This window comes from Ammospiza nelsoni, chromosome 27 (assembly GCF_027579445.1).
Source record: "Ammospiza nelsoni isolate bAmmNel1 chromosome 27, bAmmNel1.pri, whole genome shotgun sequence".
Taxonomy (NCBI): Eukaryota; Metazoa; Chordata; class Aves; order Passeriformes; family Passerellidae; genus Ammospiza; species Ammospiza nelsoni.
In genome coordinates, this window is record NC_080659.1 from 4,276,275 (window position 1) to 4,289,472 (window position 13,198).

The 13,198-nt window shown below is 48.9% G+C and overlaps 1 protein-coding gene across 1 annotated transcript in view; it reads right to left on the bottom strand.

Annotated features, from left to right (window-relative positions):
• The window catches only part of SBNO2 (strawberry notch homolog 2), a 48,281-nt gene that overhangs the window by 9,647 nt on the left and 25,436 nt on the right, over window positions 1-13,198 (bottom strand). The window contains exons 6-18 of the mRNA XM_059489856.1: window positions 11,767-11,859; window positions 10,369-10,465; window positions 10,025-10,185; window positions 9,506-9,639; window positions 8,874-8,964; window positions 7,700-7,843; window positions 7,092-7,209; window positions 6,594-6,699; window positions 5,645-5,798; window positions 4,277-4,453; window positions 3,338-3,435; window positions 1,120-1,202; window positions 74-262 (exon numbers count right to left, since the gene is read on the bottom strand). Of these exons, the coding sequence (XP_059345839.1) occupies window positions 74-262; window positions 1,120-1,202; window positions 3,338-3,435; window positions 4,277-4,453; window positions 5,645-5,798; window positions 6,594-6,699; window positions 7,092-7,209; window positions 7,700-7,843; window positions 8,874-8,964; window positions 9,506-9,639; window positions 10,025-10,185; window positions 10,369-10,465; window positions 11,767-11,859 (1,645 nt within the window). The remainder of the gene's footprint in view (window positions 1-73; window positions 263-1,119; window positions 1,203-3,337; window positions 3,436-4,276; window positions 4,454-5,644; window positions 5,799-6,593; window positions 6,700-7,091; window positions 7,210-7,699; window positions 7,844-8,873; window positions 8,965-9,505; window positions 9,640-10,024; window positions 10,186-10,368; window positions 10,466-11,766; window positions 11,860-13,198) is intronic.

Sequence of the window (13,198 nt, forward strand, 5' to 3'; positions counted from 1 at the left end):
AACCCACAGCTTAGGGAGACCCTGGGGACCCCAAATGAACTGCTCCACCCCTCCCTGTCACTGCCCTGCTCACCCCTGTCCTCACTGAAGGTGTGATCCACAAAGATGACATCGTCTGTCTCCAGCAGGGACTCTGGGGACGAGGTGAGGTCGCTGTCCAGCCCCATGTCCGAGTCGGTGCTGCTGTCATCGCTGATCTTGATGACAACCCCTTGGTCACAGGGACCCCGCAGAGCCTTGGGGCAGCGGCCCCTGGGACGCCCTGCAGCAGAGAGGGAGCAGTGTCACAGCCCCAGCCCCAATGCAGGACACAGGGACAGATCACAGACAGCAGCAGGAGGAGTCCCCAAAGAGCTGAGCCTGCCCCAAATGACAGTGTGAGCTCAGAAGGACACAGCCTCTGGGGTGGAGGTGGCAGTCAGGGAGGGAGGGAGAGCAGGAGAGACAAAGGAAGAGAGAGAAAGGAAGAACAAGGCACTCCTGAGCAGGGCTGGAGTTGGCTGCACATGTGGCTGGCTCTAAGCAGTGCCAGCTCCTCAGGGAAGGAATCCCAGGGCATTGCCTCCAGAGGAGTGTGCAGAACACAGAAAGTACTGGTGTTTTGGGACATAAAGCACAGCACAATGTGCCCCCTCTGCACAAAAAGGTTCATGGATCATCTTGCTAAGGCTGCTCCACAACCTGCCAGTGCTGCTGCCCCCTCTTCCCCCTGTTCCACATCCCAAACTCTTCTTACCTGCAGCCACAACAAATAATTACCAGGGAAATTATTTTTTTTCCCCCTCAGGACACCTTCCATGCTCTAAGTAAGGGGTTGTGGAGGACTCCCCTTGCTGCAGGAGGGGCTCAGACACCAGCCAGGCCTTGTGCCATCTGTCCCCAGCATGGATCAAAAGGAAGGATCAGGACAAGGACAGTGAAGCAGAGGGAGAAAAAGGGGGGAAAACCCAGAGCTGCTCCTCTGGATGAGGGAGCACTGGGAGATGTGCAAATCAAAACCAGGGAGAGCAGCCAAAAGCATGGAGTGGGGAGAAGGGCAAAAGGCAGAGAAGCTGAGTGGCTGGGGGGCAGCAGCAGGGCAGGAGGCAGGGGCTGGGCTGGGAGTGAGGGAGATCTTACGTTTTCTTTTAATGCCAGTTCCTTTTTCTCTCTTTCTTTTGTTTGAAGGAAAGTGCTTCTGAATTAGTGATAGAAAGACGCCTCTGAAAGTAAGATGCACAATTTATTCCAGCTGCCAGCAACACTGTGCTGGTTATCACCTAGCAGTGTGTGTTTGGGATGGCCCCACATTCCATGGGAGAGAGGTCAATCCACCCCATCCATGGCCACCAGCTTGGCCTCAGCCAGCCCTTGGTGGCTCTTGCACCTGCAGGTCCTTTATATAACAACCAAGAAGGAGTTTTAAATGGGAAACACTACATTGGGAAACTGTTACACCAAAAATACAGTAACCCCAGTGTCCCAGTCCCTCTCCATGCCCTGAGAGCACAGACCACTGTCAGGCCATCCAATAAATAAATGTGTTCCACCAAAGTCCTCCAACTGCCTGTGGGCCTGCTTCTCACAAAACCAAGGGACAGAACATGGATCTGTAGTGGTTCCAAGTGAATGGAAGGAAAAAAAAAGTCAAAAAAGATGAAAATCAAAGGTTTCTGTGGGCTGTTCTGAAAATCACAGACCAAATGTTTAAAGGCTGACTGTGTGGATGAATCCCCAGGGCAATGGGGTGGTGCCGAAAAAAAACAACAAAAAAAAACCCAGACCAAACATAACAAGCACCAGGTGAGAGGATGAACATGCCAACTCCCCTGGGTGAGAAAAGGCAGACTTAGCAACTGGGGAGGGAGCTCCAGGAGCCTTGGCACGAGGGGGTGAAGGGGACAGTGACCACACAGCTGCCCAGAGGGACAGAGCTCTGTGTCTGCAGTTATGTGACATCAGGAATGACCACTTGTCCTGTGTCCTGGGTGACCCAATGACCACTGACTCTGGAGCAGTTATGTGACACCAGGAATGACCCCTTGTCCTGTGTGCTGGGGTGACCCAATGACCACTGGCTCTGGAGCCTCCCAGCTGTGAAATTCCACTCATTTCCCACACTCACCCTCCCCATCTCCCTGAAAACAGCCCTGGGCTGGAATCCACCCACCACAGCACCATGTTTATTTTTAACCCCATTTCTCAGCATCTTTAAACTGCTCCTTCCCAGCACACTCCCCTCCAGAAATCCCCTGAAGTGCTGGAACACCAGGACGCACATTTGGAGGCTGAGCAGATGCCAGGAGACACTTGGTGATCTGGCCAAGAACACAGAGCTGCTGCTGGGAGTGGGCAGCAATTCACACAGAGTGGGACAGACAGACAGACCCCTGACAGACCCCTCCTCCAGCAGCAATCAGGGACCACGCTGTCACCTAGATTGGAGTTTTGTGACATGGAAACCAATCCAAGGGGCCAAATCACCCAAGGAGCTGCCAGACCTGCCCTGTGCACTGTCAGCAAAGTGTAATTGGTTTTCAGAAATGGGCTGGAGGCAGAGGAGTGACACAGAACAACCCAAACCCAGCTCAACAAGGGAGGAAAGCTCAGCCTGACCCAGCCTCAGGCTGCCTTGGGGATGTCCCACTCTCCAACCTGCAGCAGAAGTCAATTAGAAGAAAAGAGCTCTGCAGAACAGCAGAAACCCAACCCAATGCCAGATTTTTGTCCCCTGCCATGCAGGAACAGCTGCATTCAGGGATGGGCTGGGGTTTTGGAAGCTGCAGGAAGGAGGGGGAGCAGGAGCTTTGTTCTCTGCTCAGAGGGTAGCACAAGTGCTGCTGCTGGCTCACTCCTGGCACAGACAGCTCTCCTGTGCTGGGAGCAATGGACACACAGCCAGGACACTGGTCCTGCTTTACACATGAGCTAAAAGCCAACACTGGTGGATTTAAACTCCTCAGACCACTCCACTGACACCACCTCACGTCATCATCCCAACCATCACAGTAAATTCTCCTGCTCATTTCTTCTGTGTCAACAGCCTCATTTTTCAGAGCCAGATCCACACAACCTACCTCTGAGCTACAATTCTGCCTCTCTTTCTGACAATTCTTTTATTGTGTGTAGAGAGTAGGATCAGGCTCTTCCTCTAAGTCCATGGGAGACTTCAAAATCCAGGATACAGCTCATATAATCCCACTGAGGATACAGTGCCTCAAGGAGCCACCTGAGTGTCCCCTCTGTGCTACAGGGGGAGGTGACATCAAACTGCATTTGAAGCCCTGCCAGGGCTCTGTGCCCCAGGGCAGAGCTTTCCCCACACACCCCAGGAAGGAAAGCAGGGATTTTAACTCACTCTGCAGCAGAAACAAAGCAGTTGAGGTGCCCATCGTTCTCATCCAGCACCTCCCTGGTGCGAGCCTCCCCTGTGGACTGCAGGCCGATGACAATGCACTGTGGGGACACGAGTGATGGGGACATGAGGGATGGCACATGGGACATGAGGTATAAATATAATGTAATGTAATGTAATGTAATGTAATACAATACAATACAATACAATACAATACAATATAATATAATATAATATAATATAATATAATATAATATAATATAATATAATTAATATATTCTATATTATATATAGATGTTGTATATATTATATATTATATATTATATATTATATATTATATATTATATATTATATATTGTATATTGGATATTATATTATATTATATTATATTATATTATATTATATTATATTAAATATAATATAATATATAATATAATACTATATTATATTACATTGTATTACATTACATTACATTATATACAATGTGATATACCATGTGATATACAATGTGATATACAATGCCTTGTCATGTCATAATAAAATAAAATAAAATAAAATAAAATAAAATAAAATAAAATAAAATAAAATAAAATAAAATAAAATAAAATAAAATATTAGCTTTCTAAGAACATGAGTCAAATTCATTCATCTCTCACCTCCTCCTGGGGACCCTCACAGACACAACCCCCAGGTGAAGGGTATATTATATACAATGTGATATACAATGTGATCAGTCATGTCATGTCATAAATAAAGTAAAGTAAAGTAAAGTAAAGTAAAGTAAAGTAAAGTAAAGTAAAGTAAAATAAAATAAAATAAAATAAAATAAAATAAAATAAAATAAAATAAAATAAAATATTAGCCTCCTAAGAACATGGGTCAGACTCACTCATCTCTCACCTCATCCCTCACAAACACAACCCCCAGGTGAGGCCCCCATACCTTGTCCCTGGCCAGCTCCTCCCGGGCCAGCTCCACGAGGCGCCGCACCTTGGCGGCGATGCACAGGTACTTGAAGAAGCGCTGGTGAGCCGACCAGAACTGCCCCCACAGGGACTTGCGGGACTCCAGCCCGATGCAGTCAGCTGCCTGCTGGAACACCATCAGGGCCTCTGCCCACTGCAGAGAACACAAGGAGAAGGAGTTAATGGAATTGCCATTGTCGTTCCTGTTGTGCAGGAGGTGATCAGAACAGGCTGAAGGTTTGATAATCTGATTTACAATCAACACTGGGCATCCTCTCCGTCAGCACGATGCAGCTCTGGTTTGCAAACTTCCAAAGTTCCATGTGGAACTTCCAAATAGAAGCAAAAATGTCTAAGTTCTTTCAATACACCAGCTAAGCATTGTATACCTCTTTTCCTTCCTATGTTTGTGTCACTGACATATTTTATTAAAATCTTTTTGCTAGGATTTTTCTCCTGAGAAGCTGAGAATCCTCAGAAGAGAAATGTAAACATTGATTATCTGATGGCTGTGGAATGTGGTCTAGAAATGGTTTACCAACAAGTGCATCTTTGATTAGTTCCATGTAGATTGTTTTTACTTGATGACAACCATGGTCCAGCTGTGTTGGACTCTCTGATCAGTCACAAGATTTTATTATCATTCTTTTCAAGCCTTCTGATGTCTCCTTTCTCTTTCTTTAGTATAGTTTTAGTATAGCGTAGCCATGATATTTTCTGAAAAATCCCTTTGCTAGGATTTTTCTCCTGAGGAGCTGAGAAGCCTCAGAAACAAAATGTAAACATTGATTATCTGCTGCTGTGGAATGCAACGGTGCATCTTTGATTGGTCTCATGTGGTTGTCTCTAATTAATGGCCAATCACAGTCAGCAGGCTCAGACTCTCTGAGAGCCACAAACTTTTGTTATCATTCCATTTCTTTCCTTTCAAGCCTTCCGATGAAATCCTTTCTTCTATTGTTTTAGTATAAATATAGCATTTTCTTTTAATATAATATATATATAATAAAATAATAAATCGGCCTTCTGAAACATGGAGTCAAGATTCTCATCTCTTCCCTCGTCCTGGGACCCCTGTGAACACCACCACAACTGGTGACCCTGAGTGAGGAAAAATTCCACAGTATAGCATTTTAAATATAATAAAATATCATAAAATAATAAATCAACCTTCTGAAACATAGTCAGGATTCTCATCTCTTCCCTCATCCTGAAGACCCTCAAACAGCACCACACATTTGAGGTCATGGCCACATTTAGGGGCCTCACACCCTCCCACATATTTGTGGCTGTGCCCAAAGCACGGTCAGACCCCAGCCTCCCACTCCAAGGGGCCCAAGCTCACCAGCTTGGCTGCCTTGTCGTACACAGCCTTGTACTTCTCGTCCAGAGGGATCTCCTCAATCCTGAAGGTGACCCCAGTGAAGCTGAGCTGCCGAGCAATGTACATCCCACTGACCTTCATGTCCATGGCCACGATCTCCATCGCACCGACGCCCCTGCGAGAGGACAACACTTGTGGGACCCGCCTTGGAGCCCCAGCTCCAACCCCAGCTGTGGGTCCAGCTTTGGAACCCTGTGGATATTCTCAGTTCAGTCAAAGAAAGAACAGAGATAATTTCTCCCAGGCTGAGCCAGGAAAACTGAGAGAAAAGAATTTAAAACAATTATTATCTCTCTTTCTGTAACTGTTGTTTATTGATATGGTTCTCCAGAGTGTGCTATTCATAGCTCACCAATAGTGTGAGAGGTTTTTACTTTGAGATCAATCAAGTCTCACCTTAACGAGTCACATTATAAAAGACCCCCTACCTTTATTAAACGACCTTCTGATTCACCTTCTGAAGACTGGAGGCTTTCATTCCATCCCTGACTCAACAGCATCAGAACCCCAGTTTTGAATCCCAGCTGTGGAACCCCAGTTTTGAATCCCAGTTGTGAACCCCAGCTGTGGAATCCCAGTTTTGAACCCCAGCTGTGGAACCCCAGTTTTGAACCTCAGTTCTGAACTCCAGTTGTGAAGCCCAGCTATGGAACCCCAGTTTTGAGTCCCAGCTGTGAAACCCAGCTATGGAACCCCAGCTGTGGGTCCAGCTTTGGAACCCCAGTTGTGAACGCCAAGTGTGGAACCCCAGTTTTGAATCCCAGCTGTGAATCCCAGCTGTGGGACCTTCCCTCTGCTCTGGGGCAGCACAGGGCAGGTTCCTCTCCAGAAGCAGCCCCAGCCCAGCTCTGTGGGATGCTGCCCACCCCATCCTTGGGCACTGCACACAAGGCCCCTGGGCAGGACTCACCTCTTCTCAATGGCGTGCAGGAACTCATCGAAGGCTCGGAATGGGGTTCCCTCCCCCCAGATCCCCAGGCGGCTCATGTAAATCATGTTTTTTGGCTCTGAGGCACCTGTTGGGACAGAAATCAACGTCAGCACTTGGGAATAGTTGTGACACAAGTGAAGAGACCTCTGAAGAGGTTGTCATTTGCCACTGTGCCTTTGGAGACCTTTCTGAACATTGCCCTCCCTACATTCCATGGGTAAACATCACCAAGCAGCTGGAACAGCTAGGCAGGAACAAGTTAAACTGGAGAGAAATTAATCTGACCCACCAAAAAGTCACAGTAACATCAGTGATGGGGCTTGGGGCACATCTCAGCATGCTGAGCTCCTCTCTAGCCCTGCAGCACCACTGGCTTCTCCTTACAGGATCTCACACACAGTCACACCTCAGGGTGTCCTTCAGCTCAGAGGGGACCTCTGCCACTGTCACACCCACCCTGTGGGCAGAGCAGCTCACCTGTGGCACTGGCATAGACAACCCTTGCTCGAGGCAGCTTGTTCTGCAGGTCCAGCACTGCTTTGCCCATTTTGGTAGAACTGGCGTTTTTGGCTTTGTGGCATTCATCAAACACAATCTGCAGGGGAGTGGCAGTTAAGGAAAAAGGATCTATTTTCATCCAGAGGATGGGAGCAGACAGAAAATAGAACCTAGTCTCCTCCAGGCAACTGAACAACCTGTCCCAGTATCAGCAGGACTGACTCACGGCCCACACGTGGAATCTGCTGGGTTTGCCCAGCCCTGTGCTCTTCAGATCCAAAGTCATCCACCCCTCCCTCTCCCTTCACCTCCAAGGTGTGTCTTGTAATACCGAGGGAGAGGAATGCTGAAAAGGTTAATCCCAGCTGCTTCTTCCCCTCCTCCCCTTAAATACATCCTGGAGGAGGAGGAGGAGATGTGAGTGTGGGGGATTCCTGTCTCCTGAAGGCACTGGGCTGCTCCCCATGACTTCACACAGCCCCAGGCTCTTTGTTCCCTGTTGAAGCACAATTAAAAGCAGCAGTTCCTCTCTCTCTCTCTCTCTCTCTCTCTCCAGTTTTTGTCTCTTGGTTTTTTTTTAAGGATACAACTCCCTCAAAGTTTTCCCTGCACCACTCCAAGATCTGTTTTAAGCGCGTCCTGTGCTGTCCCCCGGCCTGGCTTTCGCCGATCAGCGCCGAGTAGGTGGCAAAGAGGACTCCTTCTGAGGTAGCTGTGTCACCGTATTTAATCTGCAGGAAGAGGAGCAGGAGCACACACACACACACTGTGGTTGCTGTCCCCAGAATGTCACACCCATCCCTGCCCACATTCCATGCCGCGCACATTCCACGCTCTGAGAGCAAATCCCAGCCTGAGCTCAGAACAGGCAAAAAGCTGTTGGTAGCTGATGTCTTCAGCATTTGTGTTTGGCACTGGTGATGACAGGGACTGTAAATGCCTGGAGAAGTGCCCCAGCCAATGTGACAGCACATCTGGAAGCCTGCAGTGAACCGTGGGGACCGTGTGAGGACAGAGATTTTCTGGCAAAAAAAGTGCTTCCTTTTTTTAATCAACAGTTTAGAGTCTTTGACTGCTTTGACCCTTCCTGTCTGTTTTAATTCCTTGTAGAAAATCATTTTCTCTTTGACCAGGTGAGATTGTTGCCTGTATCACTGCCATGGGTCCCACATGTAATGAAGTTCAAGGGGGGGAGGCTTGGTCCCAAGCTGAAGAAAGTTCCATTTGAAGCCTTTTGGGGCTGAACACAAAATCCCCTTCAATCTCTTAGTGGAGCACATTCAGAGGTGTCAAACACCTGTGGTTTCTTTGTAAGAGCTGGTTGTTCAATACCATTAAAACAGACGAGAGGATTTAAGTGAACTGGAAGACACTGGACAGAAATTCAACCACAGGCCACAACAGACACCAGTCCAGGCATCTCTGTTCTTCCTACAGCTTTGAGAAGTGATCAACACTGGGAAAGGCTGGCCGAGGAGAGCAGAGCACATCTCATAGAGCTGTTCTCTCCACAGGATTTCTTAGGAATGGTAAAGAAGGTTCCAGTTCTGCTGTTGCACCTGCCTGCAGTCACTTCCCACTCCCTGCAGGGAACAGCTCTGTGCTCCCTGTGCAGCTCCACAATAAAATAACTGGGAAGAGCTGGCTGGGAGGAGGGAACAGAAGCTCTGCTGCTGCCTGAGCCTCGTCCTGCCCCACGTGCTCAGCCAGAGTCTCCAGCTGCTCCTGATTCCCAGAGCAGCAGGGCAGCTCCTCTCCTACCTTGTTCAGAGCATGCACAGGAATGTGGGAGGCCTCGATGTCCTTCAGGTCCCTCTCAGCATCGTACTTGAGATCATTGGAGACGCTGAACCTGTGAAGGAGATGTGGGGTGGTTATCTCCTCCTGGAGCTGCTTATCTCCCCCCCAGCAGCTGGGCCTGGGGATGTCCCCAGGGAGTGAGGGCACAGGGTGATTAACAGCTCTGATTAAAGCAGGAGGAGTGTGCAGAGTTTTCACATCTGCCACTGCCCACAGCCCCCAGGGTGAGATCTGACAGCCCATCTGCCCCTCAGCACAGGCTGTGATCTGCAGCAAAGCCCCTTATTCCTGGCTCTGCACCCAGGAATAACGCTCCACAACTCCAGGGAGAGCAGGGCCAGGCCTGACACCTCACCCCAAGGAGCACAGAACCTGTTATTTCACAGTGACTCACTCCCCATCCGGCTGCAGGGGGAATATTCCCATTTCACAGGCAGCACTCAGGCACTAAGAGGTGGAAACGACTTACCCAAGGCCACAGCATGACTCAACTCTAAAGCCAACATCAGCACTAAAGAATTCCTTACTTCCAGATCCAAACTTACTCCAAGGTCTTACGGGAAAAGAGGAAAAAAAAAAACCCAACAACTCACCACAGAGCTTTTTTCCTCCCTTTAAGATAATTTTCAAAGATGATGCCTGCAACAGTCCTGCCCTTCCCAACTCCAGCACCATCCCCGATCAGGAACCCAGCTCGCTGCCCATTGGGCAATAAAACTTCATGTTGCTGCAAAAATCAAGAACAGAACTGAAAATTAAACTTAAAATTAAAGATTTGCCTTTGCTGAGAGCACTACTTAACCCTTTCACACATCCCACAAATGCACGTGCACTGCTCAGCCAAACAACAGCAGGGAAGGTCAGGAGTTGTGATCAAGCTCATAGTTCATGGAAAAGACCCCCCAAATATAAAATCCTCTGCAGGAAAAGTCCAGGGTTCTTGTCTCTTTGGGAAGCAGACCACAAAGAAGCCCCTAGCTTCAAATAACCCTTCAAAAGGCATTTAAAATGCCAAAGGAGTTTCATCACCCAAATCACAGTCATTTTAAAACACCTGGCCCTGCAAGAGGCATTTTCCTTCAGGTGTGAGACAGCTGAGGTGCAGGAGGTACCTGGCAGGCGTAGATGATGGCTTCCAGCTGTAGTGCAGACAGGGAGCCTTTGTCAGCCACGGAGCTGGGCAGGGAAAGGCTGTAGGTAATGTCAGGTGGGGGGACACTGGACAGGGTGCTCGTCTCAACCACCAGGTCAGGATGGTGCTTCCCAATCTTGGCTGAATGACAACAGAACACAGGTCAGTCCAGGTTTTTACTCCTCAGAGCTCATCACACAGAGCCCAGGGCATTGTAGAGTTTTCCCTAGAAAACCACAAGCCTGGGAGGTGCCACAGCAAACACACACTTAAATTAGGTTGGTGCACAATGGAGTGAACAGAACTTCCCAAGGCAACACTCACACTTTGAAGGGATATATTCTGCATACGTCTCTGTGTGCCCCAACTCTTCTGTTTCCTCCTCCTCACCTTCATCTTCCTCCTCTGCAGGAGCCTGAGACTGAAGAAAACAGCATTGACCCAATGTTAATGTTCCTGCTGAGCTACAGACATGAGTTGTGCTGTGCCCAGCCTCAAACTGCCACTGAAACCATTCCCCAAGCTACAATCCCCCTAAAGATCACAATCCATCTCATTCCCAGACTAAGGACAGCCATCAGTGGGAGCTGCTGGTTCTTGCTGAGCTACAGACATGAGTTGAGTTGTGCTGTGCCCAGCCTCAAACTGCCACTGAAACCATTCCCCAAGCTACAACCCCCCTAAAGATCACAATCCATCTCATTCCCAGACTAAGGACAGACTGTGCCCAGCCCCAAACTGCCACTGAAACCATCCCCAAAGCTACAATCCCCCTAAAGATCACAATCCATCTCATTCCCAGACTAAGATCAGTGGGAGCTGATGGCTCTTGCTGAGCTACAGACATGAGTTGTGCTGTGCCCAGCCCCAAACTGCCACTGAAACCATCCCCAAAGCTACAACCCCCCCTAAAAATCACAAATATATCTCATTCCCAGATTAAGGACAGCCATCAGTGGGAGCTGCTGGTTCTTGCTGAGCTACAGACATGAGTTGAGTTGTGCTGTGCCCAGCCTCAAACTGCCACTGAAACCATCCCCAAGCTACAACCCCCCCTAAAAATCACAAATATATCTCATTCCCAGACTAAGGACAGCCATCAGTGGGAGCTGCTGGTTCTTGCTGAGCTACAGACATGAGTTGAGTTGTGCTGTGCCCAGCCTCAAACTGCCACTGAAACCATCCCCAAAGCAACAATCCCCCTAAAGATCACAATCCATCTCATTCCCAGAGTAAGATCAGTGGGAGCTGATGGCTCTTGCTGAGCTACAGACATGAGTTGTGCTGTGCCCAGCCTCAAACTGCCACTGAAACCATCCCCAAAGTACAACCCCCCTAAAAATCACAATCCATCTCATTCCCAGACTAAGATCAGTTGGGAGCCCACCCCAGGGGCTGTAAAAGCTGCCTGGTTCCCATCAAACTGGGGAAAGATGTTGGCACCACTCCTGGCATAGGCTGTGGGGTCATTGAACCCTGCCCAACCTGCCCTGAGCGGGCACCTGGCCCAGCTTTACACCCAGAGCTGTGCCCACAGCACAGAGCAAAGTCCTCAGAGCCCAAAGTATCCCCAGGCTCCCCTCTGGGAAATACAACACACTTCTGGGAAAGGGCAGGCACTTGTGTCTGAGCTTCCTGTCTCACTCCCTCTGAAGGGATAAAGGTCAGAATTGCTGCCCCCAGCACTGGGGTGTCACCTGGAGCATCCACTGAGGCTCTCACCTGGTAGCTGATGAGGAGTGGGGTGTTGGGGACAGCAGGAACGTGGTCACTGGAGCTGTTCAGGCCAGGGAATGGTGTGCTGGGTGAGAACAGCTGCAACACAGAGCGTGCAGGTGAGGGAGGGCAAACATGGACATGCACCAACAGAAATCCTTGGACACTGATGCCTGGACCATGTAGCTTGGCAGGACAGAGCTCCTGAGACACTCCACAAGGAGAGAGAGCTCCTGAGATATTCCAGGCTGAGGAGATCCTTTTCTGCTCCCACAACAAACAAATTCACCCTGGAATTTCCCGACAGAGAGCAAGGTCAGGCCAGCAGCTGGTGGCATCCAAAGCAATCAGCAACTCCAGGAGCAGCTCTACTCCAAGTTTACAGCCTGTGCAGAGCACCAGGCTCAATGACAGACCCAGCAGCAGAGAAACATGGGAAGCTCTTAGGCATAAACACTCCTATTTTAAATAAAATTTAAGAAAAATAAAAAGAAGAAGAAAAAGAAAAAAACCCACCCTCCATTCCTGGAAGTCTGAGTCAGAATTACCAGAAGGAAGCTGGACAGAACAAGTGTTTTCAGTGCCAGCAAATCTGGAGAGCAGGTGAAACATCCCCACCTACAAATCCAAGCTCAGTTTGGTCTCAGACAGGAGAAAGGCCAGGAGCTGCTGGAAGGGCAGGATGTGTTCTCGAAGCTCCAGCAGCAAGAAGCAAATGCAAGGCTGAGTTTGCATCACAAAAATCCCTAAAGTACAAACCTTTGCTATCCTGACCCAGCATTCCACCTCAGGAATTGCAAAGGAAGCAAAGGAACCTTGGCTGTTTTGGGGGCATTTGAAAACCACCCACACAGGTGAGAATGTGCTGTGAGGGTCAAAGCAGGTGGGAGCAGGAGCTGCAGTGGGAGATGGATCACCCACATCACAATCCCTGCCTTTCCCTACCCTCCCTCACCTCCTGGTTTGATTTTCTCCTCCCTCTGTGCTAAGAGAAGAGAAACACAGATCCATGAGAGCACAGGGCTGGAAGTAGGAGAGAGACCAATAATTGCACAGCCACATCCTTGCTCTCACTCCACTCGTTTCTCCTCTGCTTTATTCTCCATTTTGTCCCACCTTGCAGTGATTTCCCTGGGCTGGAATCAGCCCCACGTGGCTGCCAAGCCAACCCCTCTCTGTGTAAATCCCTTCCCTGGGTTCTGAGCTGGGAGAAAGCTGCTCACATCTTGAACATAACTGTGAATGAGCAACCAAAAACTGCACCAGCAGCTCTCAAATTCCAGGCACAGCCTTCCAAGGCTGGGCTGTGCTTCCCAGCCTTAAAAACACTGGGAATGTGTGAGCTGGATGACAGAAAACACAATGTATGACAGGGACTATTTTTAAAAGGTTATTTCACAGCTCCATTACAATCAAAGCTGTTTTGTCTGCTGCTCCT